Consider the following 24,262-nt stretch of genomic DNA (forward strand, 5'->3'; position numbering starts at 1 on the left):
AGAACTGTTCAGTTAAATAGGTCTGCTTCTCTACCAGGTATTCCTTTAAAAGCATTCACATAAAAAGGAAATAGTTGTTCTTAAGCAATGAGAAGAGATAATAAAAATATAATCTTCCTTATCTCTAATTATAAGAGATAATAAAAATATAATCTTCCTTATCTCTAATTATAACTGATGATAGTGCTAGATCACCAAAAAAACTGTTTTATAATCTTTAACTGCAATGGTTTTGTAACAATCTGTAAACACAAACTTTACATACAACCAAACAGTTATTTCACAATTGAAACAAGGAAAAAAGAGACAAAGTTTTTATCTCCCCAGATTCTCCTGGGTAAGCAAAAAATACAACATTTGCTGATGAAAACAAGCTAAAGCAATGCAGACTTTACATGCTTTCCTCTCTCAAGTTTAATACTCTAAAGGTATATTATCCTCAGTTGTAATCCAAAYGTCTCTCCTGTGCTGGTTGATAGAATAGCCAGCCTTAGCAAAGAACATGCAGCTCAAGCTTTAATACTGATTTAACCATCCTGAATTGAAAGGAGAGGGTCATTTAACAATTTCTCTAGCTGTTTTGTGGTTTTGAAATGTTATTTTGAACTCTATACTCAAGTAAGATTAGCTGTACAAGTTGACTAAGGTAGGGAAAAATTACAGCTCAAAATCTTACTGTACCTCTTCGTTGCTCTCCAGAGAAAATTATGCAAAGGTTGGCTTCTGGCAAAAATTATGYAAATTACTCAAAAAGCAAAGATTTGCTTCTAGGTGGTAGGAAAAAGGCAAGTGCCCACTGCCATTGGGAGAAGTGAGTCCTAAAAAAGGCTCTTTGGTTTGTTCTAGGAAGCTAGGAGCTTTTTTTCTTTTCCTTCTGCTCTTGTGAGAATTTGCTAAGCCCTTTGTTTAATTGCACCTACTGTAACCACTGTATCTGAAATCTGGAATTACAGCCAATTAGTCTTCTGTACTGCAAACAATTCTCATTGATTCCAAGATAAGAGATGGCACTAAAAAGTTGCACAAGACATTCCTACACCATTTATGTGCTGTATGAAGACAGTATGTGCTACTGAAGACAGTAGCAACCTCTTCTACATGGTTTTATGAACACTAAGTTCCCAAACCTTCCCTTTCTCCAGCTCTTCTCTGTTCAAAAGGTTATGTACCACTCATCACCTTGCCCTCCTATATGCTTTCTTTGTATCAGTGTTTGGCTTAACTTTGCCTGGTTTTTTTGGTTTGTTGTTGTTATCGTTGTGGGGGGTGTTGCTTGCTTATTTGTTGGTTAGTTTTTTCCTGCTGTGTTTTTGTCACTGGTTTGAGCTTTATGACTTAGTTTGCATTTCCTTCCCTACTCCTGTTTAGTTGCTGCTATCTCAGAGTTGAAAAACATCCTGTACTTACATGCTTGCTTTTAACTCTGAAATACTATTTACCCTTACAAACATTTCTCTGAAGTCAGACTTCAGCAGAGAACTCACTATTCATATGACAAAACACAAGTTTACTACTACTGCATATATCAACTACTACTGCTTAAGAGAGTATTTTACATTCTGAAAATTCATGGTAAGGCAAATGTTTTTTATTAGATACAAATTAATTTGATGRATGCAGTATGGAAAGACCAAGCTAAACTAACCACACTTCATGCTAGACTTAGTAATAATGGTGCTGCATAAACTCCAGCAATGCAGGCTAATCCAAGTAAAACTCCAGCTACTATTAGCAGGTAGTATCTATGTACCTCAGTTTGCCAAAAATTAAAACCTGACAAACTGGCATTGCCTAACTTTTTTTTTCTTGTTCTTACCATGGGTGCAGGATAGCAACTTCAAACGCAAAATTCCATTTGAGAACAGTTTTTTTGAACTTTCTATATACACACAAACCTGAGCCACCAGTGAGGAAAGTTTAGCTTCTTGAAATAAATTAGATAAAGCAGGAAGCTGCAGATTTTTTTTCCATACCTTCTTCCTGCACATAGCATCGCAGATGYCCTCAACTGCTTTAATTATGATTCATCTAAGGAATTTCACAATTCCAATTTTGACATCCACCCATGATAATTTTAAACAGTAGGAATAATATTAGAAACTATTTAATGATTCATCATTTTCTTCAGTCTTTCAAGAGAACACCATTTCTGCTGACAGAGTATACCAACGCATAAAATTCTCCTTTGAGTAGCAACTAATAGATGTTCCAATATAACACATGACATTAACTGTAAGCCTTAGTAGTAATCAGATTCCCAGTAGCTCAGACATACCTTTATACTCATGTTTAACACACATCCAGTTCATATATATGCAGCCTGTATTCAAACAATTTAAACTTTGAGCTGCAAATCACCATTCTGTGCCAATTTTTTAAATAGTGTCAAACTGCGGAGGCTAGATTCTCGTTCACCATCCTTCCACAAAATAATGAGGTGGTCAGCAGAGCATGTAGCCAATCCCAGTTCACCAAAGTACAGGAACATCTGCAATGAAACAACTATTATTACCATGATGATTGCATGAGATGGTCAACTTACTTAATTATTTAATGTACAGCTGAACTAAACAAGTACACATATCTGAAATGGCTCTGCTTACAGATAGGAATACAAAATTACATACTGGCTATTTTTGAGATTAAATGAAATTGCTACACAAAAACAAGCTCTTTAAGCATATCATACTGAAGGATTTCCATCTAAAAAAAGCTGTAAAGCCTTACAGATAGGGAAGCTAAAGGACAGAATCTTGAAGAAACTTTTTTCAAGTCAGCAGTAGAAAAAGTGAATGACTTGCACGAACTCTGATCTGGTTTCTTGGGAACAGGAGTCACTGTTCTGTTCACTGGGCACACTGGCCCTACTCCCCTCTATAACACAATAGGGTATTAGCAGCAGCAAATAACTATGACAGACATCAGCACAGGCCTGGTCACACAGAGGAAGTCAAACAAGCAAGAAACACAGGACAGGAGAGAAGTACAGAACCAGCAGAAGGATTTTGCAAGTCCAGTGGAGCTGACAAATCATGAGTTAATCCCTGACTTCGGAGATCTACACAAGACTGCCTAAAATTAACCACTAATTGCAGTTCAATACGACAGCCAATGAATTAGCACTGCCACTACAGCATGTCACAACACCCTGACTCTCCATTTTGTTAAAGGAATCCATCTGAAGGATGCATTCAGGCCAAAGCCTACCTGCCCTAGGAGTGGTACTTAATAGCTACATGGTTCCAGCAGAAGTAGTACGCCAAGCTCTCATCTTGAACCACCACATTCCATAACTACTCAACATTTTCTTCCTCAACAGCTCCTGCCTGCCCAGAGTTTAAAAACCCCAAAATTTTCCATATGCAGAATGTTGCAGGAAACCCCAGCCACCAACATCTCCATTCTCTGCTCTGCAGCATCTCAGCAAAGACACAACATATGCCTCTCACCTTTGTTGTGTCCGTTGCTGAATTACACACTATGTCCTCTTCCCTCGATAGCAACTTTCCTAGAGGATAAGACCCCTTTCAACAGTTTTTCAAAAGAAAGATGGCAGAAAGAGACAGAAAGCCTTGCAGAAGTCCCTGTAGTAGAAAGGGTCAGCCTAGCTATTAAAGAAAAGCTTTTAGGTTTTAGCAGCAGCAGTTCTGAAATCCAGTCTGTCTCATGAATGCTTGTGAGCAAAGCTACTCCAGAATACACCATCCCTTTCTATGTGCCCTTCCCCCACCAAGAATGTGTGTAGAAGTCAACGGTAACAAAGTGGTTTTTTACTCCAATAGGTTTGTCACAGGAAAGTGCAGAGGAAAAATGCTATTTGAAACAAAAATACACTGTATCAGGCAGACAGAAGCATGGAATAGTACTGGTAGAACAGCTAAAATTAAAAGACCTCCTTTATGCTCGTAGCAGGCTAAGAAATTACTCAATGTCTTTTGTTTTGTAGGAGCCCATGTTTAGATTGTGAACCTAAAATGAAATCTGGGTCATGTACATAGTTCCCAGCTGTATTGTCTGCAGTCTATAAACAAAACYAAATACTCTGCAAATTATCTCTAGCACATATGTGTACGCACAATCCTCAGGCATCGTCGCAGTTAGCGAATTGTGATTAGAATATTAAGTCAGTATGTATTACTGTTTTCACGCTGCAATAAAGATGTGACACAATGTGCTCCTAGCCTTCACAGCCAGACAATCAAAAGTTACAGCCATTTAAGAAATGCTGTCAAATTTATGTTACTTACTAACGATCACTTTTTCTCATTCTTACTAATGCTGACTTACCTGAACAGCTGAAGAATGGCCAATCAAATCACCAACTAGCTCCAAGAAATACGTAGGTGTATTCTCCTGCATCTTCTTGACAGCTTGGTTCGCCTGCTTGTTTGTCCTTCCAAATCCCCACATGTTGAAAAACCCTAAGAGGAAAAATACATCTCTTGTTTTGGCAAAAATCACAAATACAATTTATTTCCTCTAGCTAATGAGAGAACTACAGAAGCCACATAAAATCTAAAAGCAGGACACTGTATGGCAAAAGGACAGAACCATCGTACTGGGCAACACTTCAACATTTGGATTATTCATCTTGAGGAAAGAAACACAGCTACTTGTACTACTTAATTTAGAAAACATGCTGAATTACACACCTTAATGAGACAATACACTGAAGAAATACAAAGACTTCCTAAAGGAATAAACGGAACAGCAAAGGACAAGTGATGTTTCTCTTTGCTCTGTCCTCCTAAACTGCTACTTGTACAAAGAGCACAAAAATGAGGTGCCAGTGTCACCCCTATATGTTCTGCACAACAACATTTAAGTGTTGGCTCATTGACTCCTTCCTTCAGGTTTAAAACTGTCAGCTACTGTGGAGTGCATTCCATTTAGTTAGCACAGCTTCCAGAACTGTGCAATAGTACTTACACAAGTAAGGAGGTGGGGTTCTGCTGACAATGCAGTTAGGACTTTGTTCCCAATCCTTCCCTCAAGCCCTATCAGCACATAAAACTAGAATTGTGCTAAACCATACCCTGGTGCAACTGGCCTGGCATGTCTCAAGTGGTGAGACAAACAACTTGTCAGGGTATAAACAGAATAGAGATAGCACAAACCAACAGCAACATATGCCCATGGTTTCTTTCTAACATTTTGATTCACAGAAGTTATAAACTTCCAATGTGAAACCAAATACCACTTGTAACTGTGTAGATCAGCCTATCACCAGCAATGCTAAAGATAGAACATTCCTGAAAAAGTGTTTCTAAATCAACACAGGCAGCAAAAACATATATTCAGAACGTACCAACAAGAGATGAACAATCAGGTAGACAAGATACATAAAGAAAAGTATTCACACCCTGAATAAAAAATTTGTACAAAAGAGCAATGGTCTATTGCTGTTCCCAGTCCTTGATACTAATTATCATACCCAGAGCACCTGTCAAAGACCATAGTTGCCAATGAAGCCAGTTGTAGGGGAGTTTGGTCAAAGAATAGCAAGTACTACAAAAGAACTCTCATTACTCAGGCATAAGCAGAAATAACAGGAGATAGAAGCAGCCTCAGGCCACTTGGAATGAATATAGAGAGGCTGTCAGAGTAAGTGAAAATAAGACAAGGAAGGAAGGCCAAGGCCCACCTGGAATTAAATCTGTCCAAGGATGTCAAAGACAAAAAGAAGAGCTTCTTCAAATAAATCAATAACAAAAGGAAAACTAGGGATAATAAGGGCCTGGTACTAAATGGAGGGGGAGCCCTGGTAAAACAGAATGCTGAGAAGTCAGTGACTGAACCTCACTTCAGTCTTCACTGAGAAGACCAGCCCTCAGGATTCTTTGACCCACAGAGACCAGGGCAAAGGAATGTTGAAAGAAAGACTTTCTCTTGGGCAAGGAGGATGAGGTTAGAAGCCATCTAGACAAACTCGATATATACAAGTCCATGGGACCTGAGGGGATGCATCCATAAGCGCTGACGGACACACTGGAAGGCCATTTATCATCATCTTTAAAAAGTCACTGAGATCAGGAGAGCTGCTGATGACTGGAAGAAAGCAAATGACACCTGGTCTTCCAATGGGGTAAGAATGAGGATCCAGGAAACTACCAGCCAGTCAGCCTCATCTCAATCCCTAGGAAAGTGATGGAGCACTTCATTCTGGACGCCATTTCTATCCATATGGATGACAAGATGACAATCAGGAATAGTCAGCATGGGCTCACTCAAGGTCAACCTGACTGCCTTCTACAATGAAACAATTACCTGGACTGATGAGGGCAGAGCAATGGATATTGTCTATTTGACTTCAGTAGGGATTTTCAACACTGTCTCTCACAACATCCTCATAGACAAACTCAGGGACGTGGGTTGGATGAGAGGAAACACTCATCATGAGGTGGACTGAGAACTGACTGAACAGCAGATCCCACAGGGTCAAAATCAGTGGCACAGGTTCTAGTTGGAAGGGCTGTTACTGATGTGTGCCCCAATGTTAAGTACTGGGCTCAGGACTGTTTCACTTACTCATCCATGATCTGGAAAAAGGGGAATGTACCTCCTCACCAAATTCACTGAGAACAGAACTGGGAGCAGGGGCCGATACCCTGGAGTGCTGTGCAGCCCTTCAGAAGGACCTTAACAGGTTGGACAGATGGGCAGAGAAGAACTGACAGAAATTCAACAAAGGCAAATGCAGGATCCTGCGCCTGGGGAAGAATAGCCGGGGTACCAGCACAACCTGGGGCTGACCTGCTGGGGAATGGCTCTGCAGACAAGGACCTTGGTGAACAACAAACTGTCCATGAGCCAGCAGAGTGTCCTGGTGGGCAAGAAGGGCAGTGATATGCTGGAGGGCATTAGGAAGAGTATTGCCAGCAGGTTATGGAAGGTGATTCTGCCCCTCTACTCAGCCCTAGCAAGGTCTCCCCAGGAATGCTGTGTCCAGTTCCAGGCTCCTCAGACAAGTAAGTGGGTCCAGCAGACAGCTGCAAAGATGATGAGGGGACTAGAGCATCTAGATAGAGTAAGGTCCGCCGGAGAAGGGAGCACACCAATGTCTACTAGTATCTGAAGGCGGAGTGTCAAGAGGATGGAGCCAGGCTCTTCTCACTGGTATCAAACAATAGCAGAAGATACAATGGGCAGAAAGTGATGCATAGGAAGTTCCACCTGAACATGAGGAAGAACTTCTTTACTGTCTGAGTGACTAAGCACTGGTTGCCCAGAGGTTGTGGAGCCTCCCTCACCAGGAATACTTTAGAACCATCTGGACACGATCCTGTGCCATGTGCTCTAGAATGACCCTCTGAACAGGGAGGTAGGATCACATGGCTCACCGTGGTACCTCCCAACCTTATCCATTCTATGCTTCTGTGAATGTCTGCACTACCAACTGTAATGTTCCTGTAATGCTATCAACTGCCTCTGAGAACTGCAGTTCCCAGAGGTAGCATGTGAGTTTGGATGCAGCTTCAAAGTAAGTCCCATTATCATCCCATGTTCAAAAAGGAGATGTGGAAAACACTTTCTTTTGATGCCAGCTGCTTATCTGCAAGCTTTCCTCACAGAGTCCGGCAACTRTTTACTCCTGCATGGTATAGAATTTAGCATTATTTGGTACAAGGAGGAAAGGATCAAAGTTTGTCAGGTTCTTTTTTTGCTAACCTGGCTCATATAACTGTAAACTGTAAGTAAGCTTTATGTCACAGAATTGGACCTTTTACCATCCCCTATCAGATCTTGGAGGATCTTGTACACCTATGCTGTCTTCAGTTTCTGTCGCATACAAGTAAACAGTTGGTTAAACACAAGACCTTATCTCTCTTTACAAAGACTGAAAGCTTCTCTGTTTCTGTATGGTGCATACTTTTAAATGTTCTTTTTAAATTTTTTAAATGTTCTTTTCACTCCCTACTATCAGCAAACCTGTCGGCACCGGTTCAGCTGGCAGCTGCTGCTTTTCTCTGAGTTCCCAAATGCGCACACTGCCATCTTCTGAACAGGAGATCAGCTGCCTGTAAAAACAGTCGATAAGCAACACTAGCATGGATATGTGTCCGTGCAAATCACCTTGTGATGCTTATTTGAAAGCAACAGTAAGTGCCTCAGGTTCCAGTAAAGTTTACTAGAACTCTTAAATGCAGAAAGGCATGCAGATGTTCCACAGAAAGCAAATTATATCTGTAGCAGAACAAACTGTAACAGTAAACACTACTGTAAAATATAACAGTAACAGTATAACACTATTGTAAAATAAGTGGAAAAAATAAAATTTTTCAACCCTATATTAAAAGCTTACCATTGTATAAATGAAAACATAACTGAAAGTCTAGACTCTGGAAAGACAGTTCTACTAACTGATTTCCGTAAGTTGACTTTCATTAAGCAAAACCCTACTATTTTCTTATGGAAAACTAACAAAAGTACTCTGTTTCATGATACATTCAGAGCAACTTTGAACAGCACAAGCAATTACAAGATCAAGGCCTCAGTTTTTATCTTCCAACAGACTCCGCCCCATTGAACAAGAGTAAATGGGATCTAATACTACTATTAGCATATACATATACATGCAGCAAGTTGTCCAAGCTGGCTGTCAAAACAAGTTCCAGCTAGAAATTCTGCACTAACAACAAAAGCTGCAAGTTATTAGTTTTTGTTAAACCATGTCAAGTGTTACAAAATATCTAGTGAAAAATACGTACTGAACATGCCATATGCTCTGGCTTTGAAGAAGTAAAATGCAATTAAGCTATATTTTCACAATAAAGACAAAAGTGCTTCATCAAATCTGATTTTGAAAATAGCCAAGATACTTTCAGCCTGTCTACCAGTCACACTGGAATACAGGTTTTGCCACTGAATTACAAGGACAAATTTTCCAAAATCAGACCAACAAGCTCTACCTAATAAAAGCACCTCAAACTGAAGATCAAGTGCCTGCCCTAGAAATCCAATGTAGCTTTGCAGTCTGTCTCTAGTCACTCTTCCAAGGTTTGCTTTTCTTTATTCCATTAACAAAATGCACTATGTTTTGTACCTGTTTGGAAGCTTCTCAATGTGCAGCACAGAGGAGTCGTGAGCAGTTCTCTGGGAGGCAATCACACGCTTCATTTGAAGATTATATACGTATATACCTTTCCCAACAGCGGCAAACACACACTGGAAAGAAAATTCAATAGAACAACTTACAGAAACAGATACTGAAAAATCACCTTGCACGTAATGGATTTCCAGCAATACTTTGACCTAGCTTGTTTCTGTCCTCATGTTACTGCTTTATCCCAAACATAAGAAATTAGCAAAAAGGGATGGACTTTCTGGAAGTAAATGTGGGATACAGTCCTATACTCTAAGCAGTTATTTAATATCTGTATTTTTATCCTGTAGCTTATGGTCTAAGCAGAAACTAAGCACCAACAAACCAATACACTTCTGTAATTAAACACGTTYTTACAGTAAAATAATGCACCATGTTTTCAAAAACTCTCAGAAAGACTGAGAATGCAGGAAACTGTTCTCCATTTTTTACTTTTTTGGACTTTTTGAAGCTAGATAAAGGAGTCTTGCTCAAGCATTTGGGTTCTTCTGAGTACAGAAAAGGAACTCTCTCCCAGGGCAATATTACACAACAACGCATTTTGCATTCAATGCCCTTCTTCAAAAGAGTGCAGGCATTCCATCTCATAACCATCATAACTCTACGAAGCCAGAAACAGTTTACAGATCTCTGGACCTGGACCACTTCACTACTTGTGATGAACTTGAAGAGAACAAGCATACAATCATGTGTATGTAGACATGATTAATATTCAGTACCAAAGGAGTGCAAAACGTTCCCATTCAGTACATATCAAGCTTTGAACATACCTTGTTTAGGTGACAGTGTGCTGGATCATTTCCATGAACAGCTTGCTTCCATTTACAAAACCCTAACATTAATATCTCATATGCAATTCACACTACATGCCCGTCAACATTTTGTACAACTTGTAACCCGGGGTCTTTGACTAAAATTTCCTATATATAGTCAATAGTATTTTGACATTGTTCAAAACTCTTTGTCCAGGGTTTTGGTYGTTTTTTTGTTTTTTTTTTTAATGCATATCTGTTGCCAGAACACTGAAACTAAACAGATTTCTGACAGCAACATTATGAAATCAAGACAAAAAGCAAACCACTGACCCCATTCTTATTGGGCAGAGGCAAATGCAGAAAGAAGCAAATGTCTCTTGGTCCTTACCCTATAYTCAGGCTTTTCCACAGCTTTTATTTTGTTATACCTCATATCTCAGAATCCATTTCCAAGAATCCCTTTCCTAATTATTCCCAGTAACTGAACAACATGCCACAAAACAAAATCCCACTGCAATCCAAATTCAAACATTTTTTATTTTGCCACTAACAGCTGGTAACATTTCTAAATTAAGTTAAACCTGAGTTAAACACTTTTAGTGTTTGCTGAACTGTAACTGGGTTCTGAGTATTCTGACCATGAACTTATCTTCAAAGCATGACTGTAGTAGACTGGATCTTGGAAACATACTTGAGTATACAATTGTGTATAGCCCATCTGATCAGAAAGGGCAATATTTTACTATTTATTATAAAGCATAGCCATATGACTACTCTTATATAGTACCCTCACAATATTCTCATAGTACCCTCAGCTATAACTGTTCAAAGAGGTGCATTATGGGGAAAACTGCATTTCCACAAGCATGGAATATGAAAGACACATGCCATCAAAACACACCCCTTCCTATTTATTTTATTCAGTGGTATCRTAAGCAAGTAATACATCTTCGTTAGTCAAAGAGAGATGCTGTTGTGACAGTCCATTATGTCAGTTTTCCATATAATCAACATTATAACCTTCATTTGGGTCAACAGCCAATATTTTATATAAAAACTGTTGACCATATAAAATGTGCACACTTAAAAAAAGCCTTTCATATTAAAACAAGGAAACTGAAAATAGAAACCACTTGGTCTACTGTGCAGTCTCTGTGCTGAGATCATCCTAGTTTAAAGTAATTTACTCTAAAGCTATTTACCTCCTCATCAGATGTTAAGTGTTGAACTGAAGTTTCATTTGGGCTTTGGGATAACTTTATTTCTGGCTGTACATCTGGATGGACAGAGGAGTCCCAGAAGTTGCACTCAGACGCCTGCTTTGTCCAGTCAARTGCATCCCAAACTATTAACTCACCTAAGTGAGAACCTGTCACAAAAGTAAAATCTGCAGGAGGGGAGAAAGACCACACATAGAGTTTTAAGAAATCACACATGATATTAAAAAAACAAAATCATATATTATATTAAAAAAAACATTTTACATGAATTTACAACTCTAAAAGGGACGAGAGCCTGTTTATAGCTACGTAGCCCATATAAAGCTATGCTGAATGTGCAATACGTAACTGACTAGACAAAATTAATTAATCTAATTAATTAATTAATCTAATTAATTAATCTAATTACCTAGCATAGCTCAGATGAGCTCTCTTGTAAAATCAGAACTAGGAAGGAGAATATTCACGGCCATAACGCCCAGTACAGAGCTGCAAAGGCAAGGAACACCACCAGAAGTGAGTGCAAGTATTTGAACTACATTTGTACACACAAAGTCCTCCTATTACTTGGAGAAGCAGGTGTATGGACATCCCTCAGACACAACAAAGTATGTCTTTGCCATAAACAGATATTGATCACAAACTAAATTAACGAGTTAATGACTATATTGAAGCATTAATTTGTTTATCACATGTGGAAAGGATCTTCTACATGCTCATGAATTTGTTTATCACCTGTGGGAAGGAACTTCTACAATATTTAATGCAAGCAGCATCCTGTTTCTTTAAGCCAAACACTGCTTGCCTTTCATAATCAAAAAGGAGAAAGTGATGGCAACAAAAACAAGAAAACCATACCAAGGAAAAACAAACAAGAAAACCAGAAATAAGCACCATAGAATGCAAGTTTTCCTTATTCCAGCCTCTTGTTACCTCTGTAACACAGCCCCTTTGTGCCAACCAGGCTGACACAGATACATCCAAGGATAAATACACACTCCCTATCCCACCAGCAATACCTTGTTCTGGGCTCTAGGGGTGTTCCATAAAAAACAAAATAAAAAAGGACAGGGAAGAACAGAGTAGAAGGGGCTGATACTTGTAGCAGAGTAGAGAGAATTTCAGGTATTAGCTCAGTATTACCCTAATGTGCAGCAGAGATTGTATCATCTTCCAGACCCACTCTATAATGGATCTATATGCCGGCTCACATCTGCACATTCACAACCTTGGGACTACAACTGCAAGGGATGAGGCATTGCATATCTCACTTTAAGACTTAGAATGAACACCAAAAAAAAAGCAGCATTTTTAACTTTCCCAACAGAAAGAAGACTAAGAGTTCCATTCCCATCAAAGATATTGACTCTTCTACATTATACCTTGTCTGGTTTTATTTCCTTGTTAATCTATAAACAAAGGAATTATATTTTGTCATTCACTAACTTTGTAGCTACAAAAAAAGGTACATCCAGTAGCAAAAAAGTTTCACTCCAGTTAAAACTCTGGTTCCAATAAAAACTCCACACGTGAAATATCCCATTCATAACTAACAAAATCAGTAACATTATCAAACTATTCTTACCATTGACACTGACTAATGATGAAATGTTATCCTGATGGTCAACAAGGCGCTTTGCTTCAAGGACATTCCAACCTTCAGACCCATTGTTAGAAGCATTCAACCTAAAAATTACTTCAAAGATAGAAAAATTGTATAAATAAGCTTTTTCATTTGGAATAAGATGGAGCTATGCTTAACTAAAACATAGTTTTCAGAGACACAAACTAAAACATTTTAAGTGAGACCATACAAGAACAACTTATGATCACACACAATATCAAAAACCAGGAAATAGTTATTTCAGTGTTATCACTAAGGCCTCTTACTACAGCAAATATAGGAAAAAACACTTCAGCCTAGTAAATGAAATTCAGACAACTGGTCAATACCAAAAGTGAAAAGTATCAGACACCTCTATGGATAATCGAACTTGAAGTGCAATGTGTTTCCTGAGGACTCATTTCACTGAAAAATTAATATTCAAGAAGGATGCAATATCCTCTAGTCAGGCAACCAATATTAAAATTAAGATTTTAATCCATCTTGGAATTTCTTTTCTATTTCAAAGGTATTACAAAAGAAGTGTGCGCAGTTCAGATGGAAGTTTATACTGTATAGCAACATCTAAACACAAGAGCCCTATTTTCAATTTGTTCCTGCTGCCTTGATCAGAGTATCAGGTTGTTTTTTTCAACTAGGTGTTTAACCACCTAGCTGTTTTGCTGATACAGCGCTCTGCTTTTTCTCTTAGATTTTACTCCCTATTTTGAAATTTCAGATATTTTACACAACTGTTTTTGAAAAGGTTCTCCAAGTATAAGTCGATGACTTATAGTTTGCCTACAYAGAAAACTGCCTCCAATTAGGCAACAGAAATCAGCACATTCACTCACTATAGCTTTGAATAGTAAGAGGTCAGCAATATCTCATACTTCAGATTCTGGGACAAGGAGGCTCCAGAGAAGACGAGCATCTGATAGCTCAGATAAGCAGTTCCAGACCTTCTCCAGAAGAACAAATGTCATTTGCCACAATCAGATCTGGACAGGTGGCACTAACACTGAGGGAGATGGCAGAGAAGCTTGCCAAGCCACTCTCTGTCATTTATCATCAATCCTGGTTAACCAGGGAGCTTCCAGTCAACTAGATGCTGGCCAATATGATGTTCATGTACATGAACAGTTGTAAGAAGGACCCAGGAAACTGCAGGCCTGTCACCCTAACTTCAGGGCCAGGGGAAGTGATGAAACAAACTACCTTGAGTGTGATTGCACAGTACATACAGGACAACCAGGGAATCAGGCCCAGACAGCATGGGTTTAAGAAAGTCAGGTCCTGCCTGACCATCACAAGCCAGTATGTGCTCAGAGTCAAGTGGCATCCTGGCCTGTATCAGCAACAGTCTGGTCAACAGGACCAGGGCAGGGATTGTGCCCTGTACTGGGCATTGTAGCCACCACAACTGCCACTTGAGGCCATACCTCAAATACAGCATTCAGTTTTGGGTCGCTCATAGCAAGAAAGATATTGGGGTGCTGGAGTGCGTCCATGGAGCAGCAAAGGAGCTGGTGAAGGATCTGGAGCACAGGTCTTGTGAGGAGAGAGCTTAGGTTGTTTTACACTGGGGTAAAGGAGGCTCACGTCCTTATCACTTCCTTCAACCACCTGAGAGGAGGTTGTGGACACTGGCCTTTTCTCACAGGCCACAAGTGACAGGACAAAAGGAAGTTCTCAAGCTGTGCCAGGGGYGGTTCAGGTTAGATATCAGGAAGAATTTCCTCACTGAAAGGGTAGTCAGGCATTGGAATGGCTTGCCAGGAATGTGGTGGAGTCACCATTCCTGAAGGTGTTCAAGAAATGACTGGACATGGCACTCAGTGCTACCGTTTACAGTGGTATTTGGTCAAAAGCCTGGACTCAATGACCTTGGATCTTTTCCTGTCTTAATGATTTTATTTTTCTAAACACAAAAAGGAAGAAAACAGAAAAGTTTTGTTATGCATATCTCTAAAAAATTCCTGAGTCAGATTTGTATTGTCTCTTCTTCATAAAATGATGGTAAAAGTATAAAGGTTGCTGACCACACCCTAATACAATCTACTTTTCCTACACAATTCCAGAAGCAAGTTCTTCACMTGTATCGCTCATAAGCAGCTGTTACGGAGGAACATGAACACTTGAAAATGCAACATACTCACTCAGCTCTTTGCCAACTGCTGCTGCAACACAATTTTTGGGCAATTCAACTAAAGCACTGATGCCTTTGAAAAGAAAACCAAAACAGGGGATAAGGGGGAAAAGGATATTAATTGGTCAGAAGAAAATACAACAAAATGTTAATTCTAACATTCTTCATTCTGCTTATCAAAACAGAGGTATATTGCCTGAAGTGAAACTTAAATGGCATCAGAAATGAACTTATTATCTCAAACAGAGGTAAGGTCAYGAGTTTTGGTCCTGAATCCAGCAAAATTCTGAACATCAAACTTGTGGTGAAGCTGAAAGCAAATTATCTTTCCATTTTAAATATAGTTAAGATATATATGTCCTAATGCTGGATAGTATTAAAACACCATGACAATTATTAGGATTCACACAGGCAGTACCAAAATTATTAGATACTGGTATCTCAATATGCACAATTCTAGAACATTGTGCGGGGCAAGATGAAGAAGAATTAAGCATACAATAAAATACCCAGCTTACTGTTAGGCTGTCTTCAACCCGCACAGAACTTCCCCATTCTGTGCCTAAGCACCATTACAGTAAAATTCCACAAGGAATAAGCAACCTCTTTCCCCACAAAGGAAGTAAGAGATTAGGACAGAAGAGACGGCCCACGCTATATGTTCCATTGGCTTCTTGTACCAAAGTTTCAATAGCACTTCACACTAAGCACCATAGCATGACTTCCAACTGGTATGTAGCATGATAAATCATACTGAACCAAAAGAAGTATTAATACCCTCAAGAATTCAAAAGGTTTTGCCTACCACTACTCCATTCTATGACAAAAATAAGGACAATATCAGTTGCACCTTTGAATGTAATTCACAGCTTTGTAAGCATCTTGGTAAAGTACAGCAATAACATGCAAGTTTTCTTCACATGGGCAGATAATATAGAAGTTTATTAAAAGAAAAGCATGATTKACATTGATATCTGATCAAGTTTATTATATTCCTATATAATCCTGTATTTTCTACATCAAAAGTATTGATTCTTAACAAGAAAAATAATCTTTACTGCTCTACTATTATAAAGTTTCCCTCAGGAATATAATAAAACTCCCACTCAATGGCACAAAAAGTCAGTCAMAGGATACAGCAAACACATATAAATCAGCATCTGAGCTCTAGCCCTGTAAAGTCCAAGCTAATGTATAGTAACTGAGATCTGACATAGTCTAAAATTCACACAGCACAGGACATTAAAAGCAGTCCTAGTTCTGAAACTATTAGCTCTGACATTTAAAAAAAATGAAGAGTGGCTCTAATACATAATGTTATCATTAGAATTAAAGAGAATTTGCCAAGTTGGTTTTGCATCATTGTAACAGATCCATTTTACTTGCACTTTAACAGCTATAATGAGTCATTTACATTTTTACCTGCATCAGTAAGATGACTGGTCTTACACAAGAGATCTAATTTTCGGTTCCAAACACATAGATCACTCCCTCCAGACAACCATACATTCAGCCTTTGAAGAACTGTCAAACACTGCAGAACAAAAGCCAGATATATGTCTCCTGCAAAAGTTCTACAGGGAATTTCTCAGTGAAATGATCATTGAGCTTTAGTTAGGTAAATCTCTAAGTACTATGAAAGACACTACCAAGGTCTCTGAGAAATACAGATTTAATTACATACTAATATGTTAAACTTTTCATCAACAATGCAAAAATTTAAAATGTAGGTTTCCTTTTCCAACAAGGTAACAAAACCAAGCCACAGAATTACCTTTTTTCTACATCCTTTCAAAAAGAAAACTGAGGTACGAAGAGTCCCAAAAACAAATTAAGAATTGTGCCCACTTCTCTGCCAATCATTATGTACCTATTCTTAAAAAAGCCATTCATTTGAACACACCTGCCCACATGACTCATGAGCTAGACATAATAACAAAACACCAGACATTCATAAGGTTTCCTCAGCATACCTTTACAGTGGAATGGAAACACGACACTTTCTGAACTTGTCTGCCACTACTGCAATCCCAAACCTGCCTTCATTCATTAAGGAAACTGAAAGGCTTCTATTCATTATAAATGTAAATACTGTGTTGGTAACTAAATGACAGATTAGAAAAGAAGTATGCAGAGACTCAGTCACCTATAAATTCTGACAGTCTTTTCAATATTTAGCCTAAATGATGTATTCATAAAGGCCTATTAAGGATTCATTTTTGTGGCAAGGACTGTATCTACATGCAAGCAGTAACTAATGAAACCCCTCTGTAATCCAATTACACCTAGTGGGCATTATTAGCCATCAAGTTTTGCAACAGGCTGCAGCCTATGTCAGTGCTACCTTTAAAAGTAAAAACCACAAAGAGCCCATAGAAATTTGAATTCTCTCCAAATCAAAGGATACAATAACTGTTCTATCAGCTGATGCTGTTATAATCAAATCCGTTTCTTCTTCAGTAACATCTGATGAAGAAAATGGTGCTATAGCTGTAATTTTGTGTGTGTGCCCATGAAGTTCAAAAAGCTTTTCTCCAGTCTGAAAAACAAAAATATGGAAAACTAAGGGTAAAACAGGAAAATGCCATTGTAGCATAAAATATAGGTACCAAATTACTTTTGAAAGCAGGAATTTCTAAGAATCTAAAATATCCCTTCCTAAAGTAATTTAAGGATTTGCTTCTTACTACCTTCAGTGTTGTTCAAGATCTTAAACTGAGTAGCATACTAAGTGAAAATTTAAAGAAGTAATACATTATGCAAATTACTCTGAGTAAAAAAAAAAAAAAACTCTCGAAGCCCTAAGAACACAATTCTGTACAAAAACTCTTTAAAGGCAAATAGTGGCCATTTCCACTTCTTAATGAATACTGTGGTAGTTCAGATTTGTTGACAAATCCTCACTTGAAAAAGTTGGGGTTTTTTGCCTTTAATTATTAGAAAAGCTTGACCTATACTTATGGCAAACATTGACCTATGTTTGTGGTCAACTTCCTATCAGGAGAGCATATTTAGTATGCACATTATCAATATATTCAAGCAGGAGATTTAGATAGCTACTTCCGGTTTTAGTGAAAGGGCAAAATCCTACAAACATGCAGAAGCATACTGGCATTTTAAAAATGGAGTTAAAATACAGGCTAATTTTAACTGCAACCTTCTTTACAGATGTGGGTCAATGTTTTAATTGAAAACTACAAAGATTTACTTTAACAAAAACAATAAAAATCTACAGAAGTAGAAAATGGAATGAGATTCATAAACTGGATATCCAAATGAATTTTAAGTTCACAAACAGCTCAGAACACTGGGCATATATATTCATATATATGAATTTTAATATTCAAATTCCTTTACTTTTCCAAATTATAAAATTATAAAAAGCCTTCAAAACCAGCACAGCACTAACAGCAATCGCTCAAAAGAAGTTTCAAGTCTCTCCTTCCGTATTTTAAAATTACACTATCATAAACATCACACAAATTTTTCAGAAGATTTTAAAGAAAATTTAGCATCTGATTTTTTTTCTTTCTCAATTTGAATGCTTAATACACTGTAGACAGTACAGTGTGTCTCCCCTTCAAACCTGTTATTAAACAATGTAATTCATATAACTAGACTTCTTAACTAAGTCTGATGTGAACAGGTTCCCCACATTTTTTCAATGGAGAAACAAAGTTTAAGGTTTTCAAACGTGGTAAGAAGAAGTGCATCACAGAAAGCAATTAAAAACCTATTCCTGCACAGCATGAAATGTCTAATTTGTACTGACTTAGTGTCTTTCCAATACAATTTTGTGGTTGCTCTCCATTAACCAKTCATACTAAAAAAAAGTATAAAGAATAGGGCCATTCAAATCTTAAGTGTATATAAAAATCCTGATAGGTTTGGGATCTTACTACATATTTCTTGAGTTACCAGTCAGCATCTCAATGTTTACAGCACATACAGAACAGACTTTCAAAGAGTAATTAAAGCCATAACTTCATACACATTGCTGTTTTTAACGCCATGATTTAATCTAAAATTTCTCTAAAATCACTGTGTCGTCCCAAAACAATCTAACTTTCAAAATTTATCCTTCTCTTGGGTTGACCCAACTTTTACTTTCCTAACTCTCCTTGTAAACTAAGATTTAACACACTCCCTCTACTCTTATTTTTTCAAACAGCAGCTCGGCAACAATTCTTAACTGTTCTCCTGTTTTTGCTCCTAGACATTTCTAACCATTCTTTACAACTTCTGCCCTCTCCAGAATACACAAGCCACCCCCCAAAAAACCCTAACCTGGGCATTCCACAGAAATATGATTCCATCATCTCCTGCAGAGGCAAACCTGAACAGAAAAGAAAATAAACAAACAAAAAAAAAAAAGTTAACACACTGAAAACCTCATTATAGCATAACGAAATGGGAAACCAGCAAATACTTCTGGAAGAAAAAATGCTTGCAAGATATATCAGACTCTGGCTTTAAAGAATAAGCATGTATTTATAAATCCTAATTGCAGTTTCTAAACTGAAGTCAATATATTTAAACAGATGGCTATCAACATATACTTAATATAAGATCAAGACTTAAGAATTCCAGTATTATTATAAAAACATCCTCATGGGTTACCTAAGTCTTTTCAAGTCGTGATCACCATCATCTATAATCCTGTCTGTTTCCGGGAGGAGCAAGGAATGGTCAAATGATCAACAAAAAACATATCCTTAAAATGTATTATAAACTCTTCTTAATTTAATGTGTCAAATGCTGGAGTATTACATGCAATTTTATCTCAGTCCACTTTTTGGAAGACTCTTGATGAGGCTTAGCCTTCTTTAGTGATCTTCCAATCAATATGTGTCTTACTTCATGTTCAATAAGTACAAGAGCAAAGAAGGAAAAAAACAAAAAAAAAAAAACCAACCAGCTTTCTGTTACATTCATAGAGGATTTATTTAGTATCTTCAAAAACCAATCTGAGAAAATTTTCCACTCACTGGTTTTAGCTGAGCCACTGAGAAAACAAGAAAATCCTTCTGCAAAATTCTCACTAAGATGATATTATCTAAAGAGCTGAAGCGTGAAACTTGGCTTACAATAGTTGACAAAAAGCATACAATGCAATAGCTGCAGAAACTAAATAAAAACATTTGAGAATGTGAGTAACAATACCAATCTTCGTGGAAAGAATCAAGGGAAAAATATTATCATGTGTTTGACAATAAGAAAATAGCAGATTCTTGAGAAATAAAAATTTAGCATTACTGTTCAGTGAAACAACTCATTAAACTACTCAAACTTTTAGAATATTAACCAGCTATACTATTTACTCCTTATCCATATGCTATTTTATAACCTATCTTAAACGTAGCCCCTCAAGCTTTAGTTTTACAGTTATTATCATTATTTTTAGTTTAGTAATTTACCTGCTACCAAATGACAAAGCCCAAAATGATGGAATACTCTGGTGTCTATACAAAGATGAATTACACTGTTCAATGTGCATTTTGAGAATAACATACTTTGATAAAGCATTATTTTAATAACATGTCTGGGAAAAAAAGGACTGAAGAAATAAAACATGATTCTTCCATTTTTATATGAATCTTTTGATAGACTACTACAATGTAGAACAATAAATGTTATGATAATGCACATAAATTTTCTGACATATATATATGTATTTATGACATTAAGAATAAAAACTGGCAAGCTAAAAATCCTCTGTGAAGTCTTCTGCAAAATTTTTACCTACGTATATCTATATATCTGTATTTCTGTATATCTACATATATACGTATATCACAAATACATTAGAAAATAAGAATCTGTGGGCATTTCTGATTCATAAGAGGCCACCTTCATGGTCTCTTCCAGTCACTGTGCATGAGGAAGGAGACAACCTTCCTTCACAAAACACCTGTTGTACACTGCAAGGATACAAGACAAACTCTTGCCCGCATTAACTTTGTGTAGTGTACTGATGAACGTATTGGAATATCCCTTGTGTGTCTAATCCATAAAAGATATAAATTACTACAGCTCCTTAACAGAGCTATTCTTGCCTATTACTTAYGTTTTTATTTGCTAAATATTTTCTATTTAATTCTCCACATCAGCCAAGAGTCACTACATTTTATAACTGATGAAAGACTTCAAAATCCCACTTTTAAGGAGATAATAATTTCTTCTCTTGTAGAATTAAGTTAAAGAACATGTGAGGCTAATTTAGAAAAAACTAGGTTGTAAGTACAACTATCATAACTCATTCTCTCAGTCACACTTCCTAAGTGAAAAAGGTAAATACAATTATTCATTTTTTTTTTTAGTTTTTCAGTATTTAGATAACTCAGTCTTCAGAAGAACGAAACAGATAAAGATTGTCAGGAAACATAAAGGTGCATATAGCTGAAAACTGAAGCAGAGAAACAAAGGAACCATCAGGTTTCAAAGAAGAACAGCAAGTTGAACCAGATCAAACTGGAAATGTAATGCAGAGGTTAGAGCTATGGTGACTTTGCTAAGTAGTCATTCTGAATAAAGTACTTGAAAATTTTAAAACTGGAGAAGTTAAAAAAAATGTATTAACTAAAGCTCAAGTGAATTTAGCTTGACTATAGTGTCAAAAGGATGTTCAACAAAAGACTGGAAAGAAAGGAAAAGCAACATTTAATATGGTTGATGATGTTATGCAGGAGACTATTACACTCTAGAACTCTAGTAGGTAAAATAACAGCTAGCCTCGATTCAGAAACATGAAACAAATGCATCCTGTCAGAACAGCAACAGACACTACTGCATATTGTCCTTTGAGGACCTCTGCATGCACAGAAAGGAGCACTCAGACAGGAACAGACTGTAAAAGAACAGCTGGATTAGTTAAAGGTAATTCTTCCAAACAAATGAATTTGTACTGAGAATCATAACATGATCATAATTATTTGCTCATTAATGTATAACTTAAAAGAGAAGCCAAAAGACAYAGTAACGTAACAAAAAAAGGGAGTGTTCATCCTTTGCCTTTTATAACACCAGCTTTTCCTGCCGTCCSCCACCAAAAATAAAAGGACAGGATTAAAAATATTACTACATTTTTACAAACGAGGACATTTTTATTGCCGAAGACAATGTTATTGCCGAGGACATTGTGAAACAATCTGAAATGGCACTTCATACCTGTAATCATCTATTTGCACCAGAAATCGTACTATATCTTGATGGCCTTTCAACACAAGAAGCTCAGTGTAAGGATTCTGTATTTGTTCTTCACCAATTGTCTGTACAGAGGATTTCTAAAATTCATAAAAAAGGAAGCAAATTTATTTTGTACTAACATAATTATTTTCATCAGGTCTTTGCAATGTCTAACAATCTACATATAGACTCATGCGTGAAGTTTCTGAAATACCATTTTTCCTTAATGAAAATGATTACAAAATATAATTTCTTATTTCAAGTAAATAATAGCTTTCTATAGCATGTATTTTAAATTATGATACAGCATTTTCTGTTCAACAAAAACATTTTGTACTGATTTAATTGCTGATACAATGAGATGAAAATCTAGCTTAGTTATCAGCTGTCACGTGGAGCCAGSTTCTTGACTCAATTCACCGTAGATTCAGTTTTTCATTAAATTACACCTCTTATGAGAAGTGAACCTCTCACATCTTTCATCTACTGTTCAATTTTAAAATCCTACATAAAGATAACATATTTAAAACAAATAAGAACAAATGCTGTTCTGTTACATAACACATAAATCACTCATCAGTACTCTATTCACACAATACCAAAGCAAACCACTTAAAAAACCACAGAGAATGAYTAATCACTTTATAGAACAGCATCTGCAATTACCCCCGACCAGATTATTAATTAAAAGAACAATCAATCACTAAAAGCAAGCTGATCACCAGGCAGGGTCAATAAAATGCTGCATAGAACTGCAGTTTAAAGGCAAGATAGTTCTGCCAATCTCAATCACCATTTTATTTCAAGACAACTATTTTGTAATTAAGATCACAAACATTCTGGAACAACTCAAGGTCAGACATCATTTTTTTTAAAAAAAAACAACATCTAAACAGCTCATTAGTAACTCAGTGACAGCACTCCCTCCCCTCTAGATTTATATTGCACATATTTTACAGTCAACATCATACTACTTCCAAGGCTGTCCTTTCYTTGAGGATTTTAAGAGAATGTACATTGTAAAACAGCAACTACAGAACGTTGTGCAACATCCAGCATACATGACAAGAGAATGACAGACAAAGACAAGAATGTTATCCTCAGAAACATGAACTTTTTCTTGCATGATTAATTAACTATTTTCTATTACTTTGATACTGGGGTACAATGACAATGTTCTTCAGAAACTAAGAATGACACAGATAATAAATATGTATGGAAAGAAACTTGCRGTTATTTTAAAAATGAAGAGTTCATCATTTTGAAATTAAGCTCTTGTGATTTTATCTTGCTTTTAGCTATCTGATGCATTTCATGAAGTAACTGTTCCTCATTTTATGAAATCACATGAGAACAGTAGTTCCCATTTAAAATAATGCAAGCAGCATCTGTATGACTACAACAAATACAAAAACTTGGAGTGCAGCCATCATAAGCTAATCAAAACATTTTAAAAAAAAGGTTCTAAAAATCCTAGCAAATTGCCAAATATTAGCAATAATGCAATCAGAAAACATATGTTCTGAAAACCACTTTAACACCCTTCTGAAAAACGCAGAATTTGTATCATTAACATCCCAATTCTACAATCTGTTGTTGCTTCCTATCCAGTACAAGATGGTGTTATTTCTTTAGAACTGCATGTCTATTCTTAATTCTAACTATGCCTGTAGATACTGAAAGGTACAGTGTTGAGGAGGTACTTACAGATAAGAACAAAGCTACATCTTTCCCCCCGAGATGTCATGCAACAAGTTATGCTCTCTTCAGATCTTCATTAATATTGACCCAAGTGCTGGGTTACATGAGCATTCTTTCTCTGAAATACCTATTTTTTTATACAAACCATTAACTGGACTCTCTTGGAACAACACCCAAGTTTTTGGAGGTAAAAGTTGCATGTTGATTTTAATGGATTCTATTTCCAGTTTGCATGGTTTTATGCATGACCTGTAAGCAACACTACAGTTATCAGAAAAAAGAAAAAAATCCCAAAATATTCATCTCAACCTCAAAACTTCCTATAATCCCCATGATGTGAAGAGGGATTTTCAAAAGCAACTAATGAAAAACATGGACACAAAAGTATAAAGGAATACTGATTTCTGRATCACGGAGCATGACAAATTAGCTCCTATGGACAATGATACTCCTGCCCTTAGGTGCTCCCACTACCAGAGCCACCCTGCCTCAGATGAACATTATGGCTGACCATCAGCTGAAGAGATTCAGGAGCTTAAGTCTAAA

At 37.0% G+C, this 24,262-nt stretch overlaps 1 protein-coding gene across 2 annotated transcripts in view; it reads right to left on the reverse strand.

Annotated features, from left to right (window-relative positions):
• Window positions 1-1,453: 1,453 nt before the first annotated feature.
• The window catches only part of WDR41 (WD repeat domain 41), a 24,861-nt gene continuing 2,052 nt past the window's right edge, over window positions 1,454-24,262 (reverse strand). Inside the window, exons 2-13 of one of the 2 annotated variants that reach the window (XM_057363846.1) lie at window positions 21,998-22,113; window positions 19,118-19,166; window positions 17,238-17,369; window positions 16,804-16,866; window positions 16,253-16,364; window positions 14,841-14,903; window positions 12,664-12,774; window positions 11,061-11,245; window positions 9,044-9,165; window positions 7,930-8,018; window positions 4,288-4,421; window positions 1,454-2,488 (exon numbers count right to left, since the gene is read on the reverse strand). In XM_057363846.1, coding sequence (XP_057219829.1) covers window positions 2,336-2,488; window positions 4,288-4,421; window positions 7,930-8,018; window positions 9,044-9,165; window positions 11,061-11,245; window positions 12,664-12,774; window positions 14,841-14,903; window positions 16,253-16,364; window positions 16,804-16,866; window positions 17,238-17,369; window positions 19,118-19,166; window positions 21,998-22,113 — 1,329 coding nt within the window. In that variant the 3' untranslated portion in view covers window positions 1,454-2,335. The remainder of the gene's footprint in view (window positions 2,489-4,287; window positions 4,422-7,929; window positions 8,019-9,043; window positions 9,166-11,060; window positions 11,246-12,663; window positions 12,775-14,840; window positions 14,904-16,252; window positions 16,365-16,803; window positions 16,867-17,237; window positions 17,370-19,117; window positions 19,167-21,997; window positions 22,114-24,262) is intronic. The other variant, XM_057363847.1, reaches the window with a different exon arrangement.

Source organism: Malurus melanocephalus, unplaced genomic scaffold, assembly GCF_030028575.1.
Source record: "Malurus melanocephalus ecotype Western Australia unplaced genomic scaffold, MMel_1.1 scaffold_31, whole genome shotgun sequence".
Lineage (NCBI taxonomy): Eukaryota > Metazoa > Chordata > Aves > Passeriformes > Maluridae > Malurus > Malurus melanocephalus.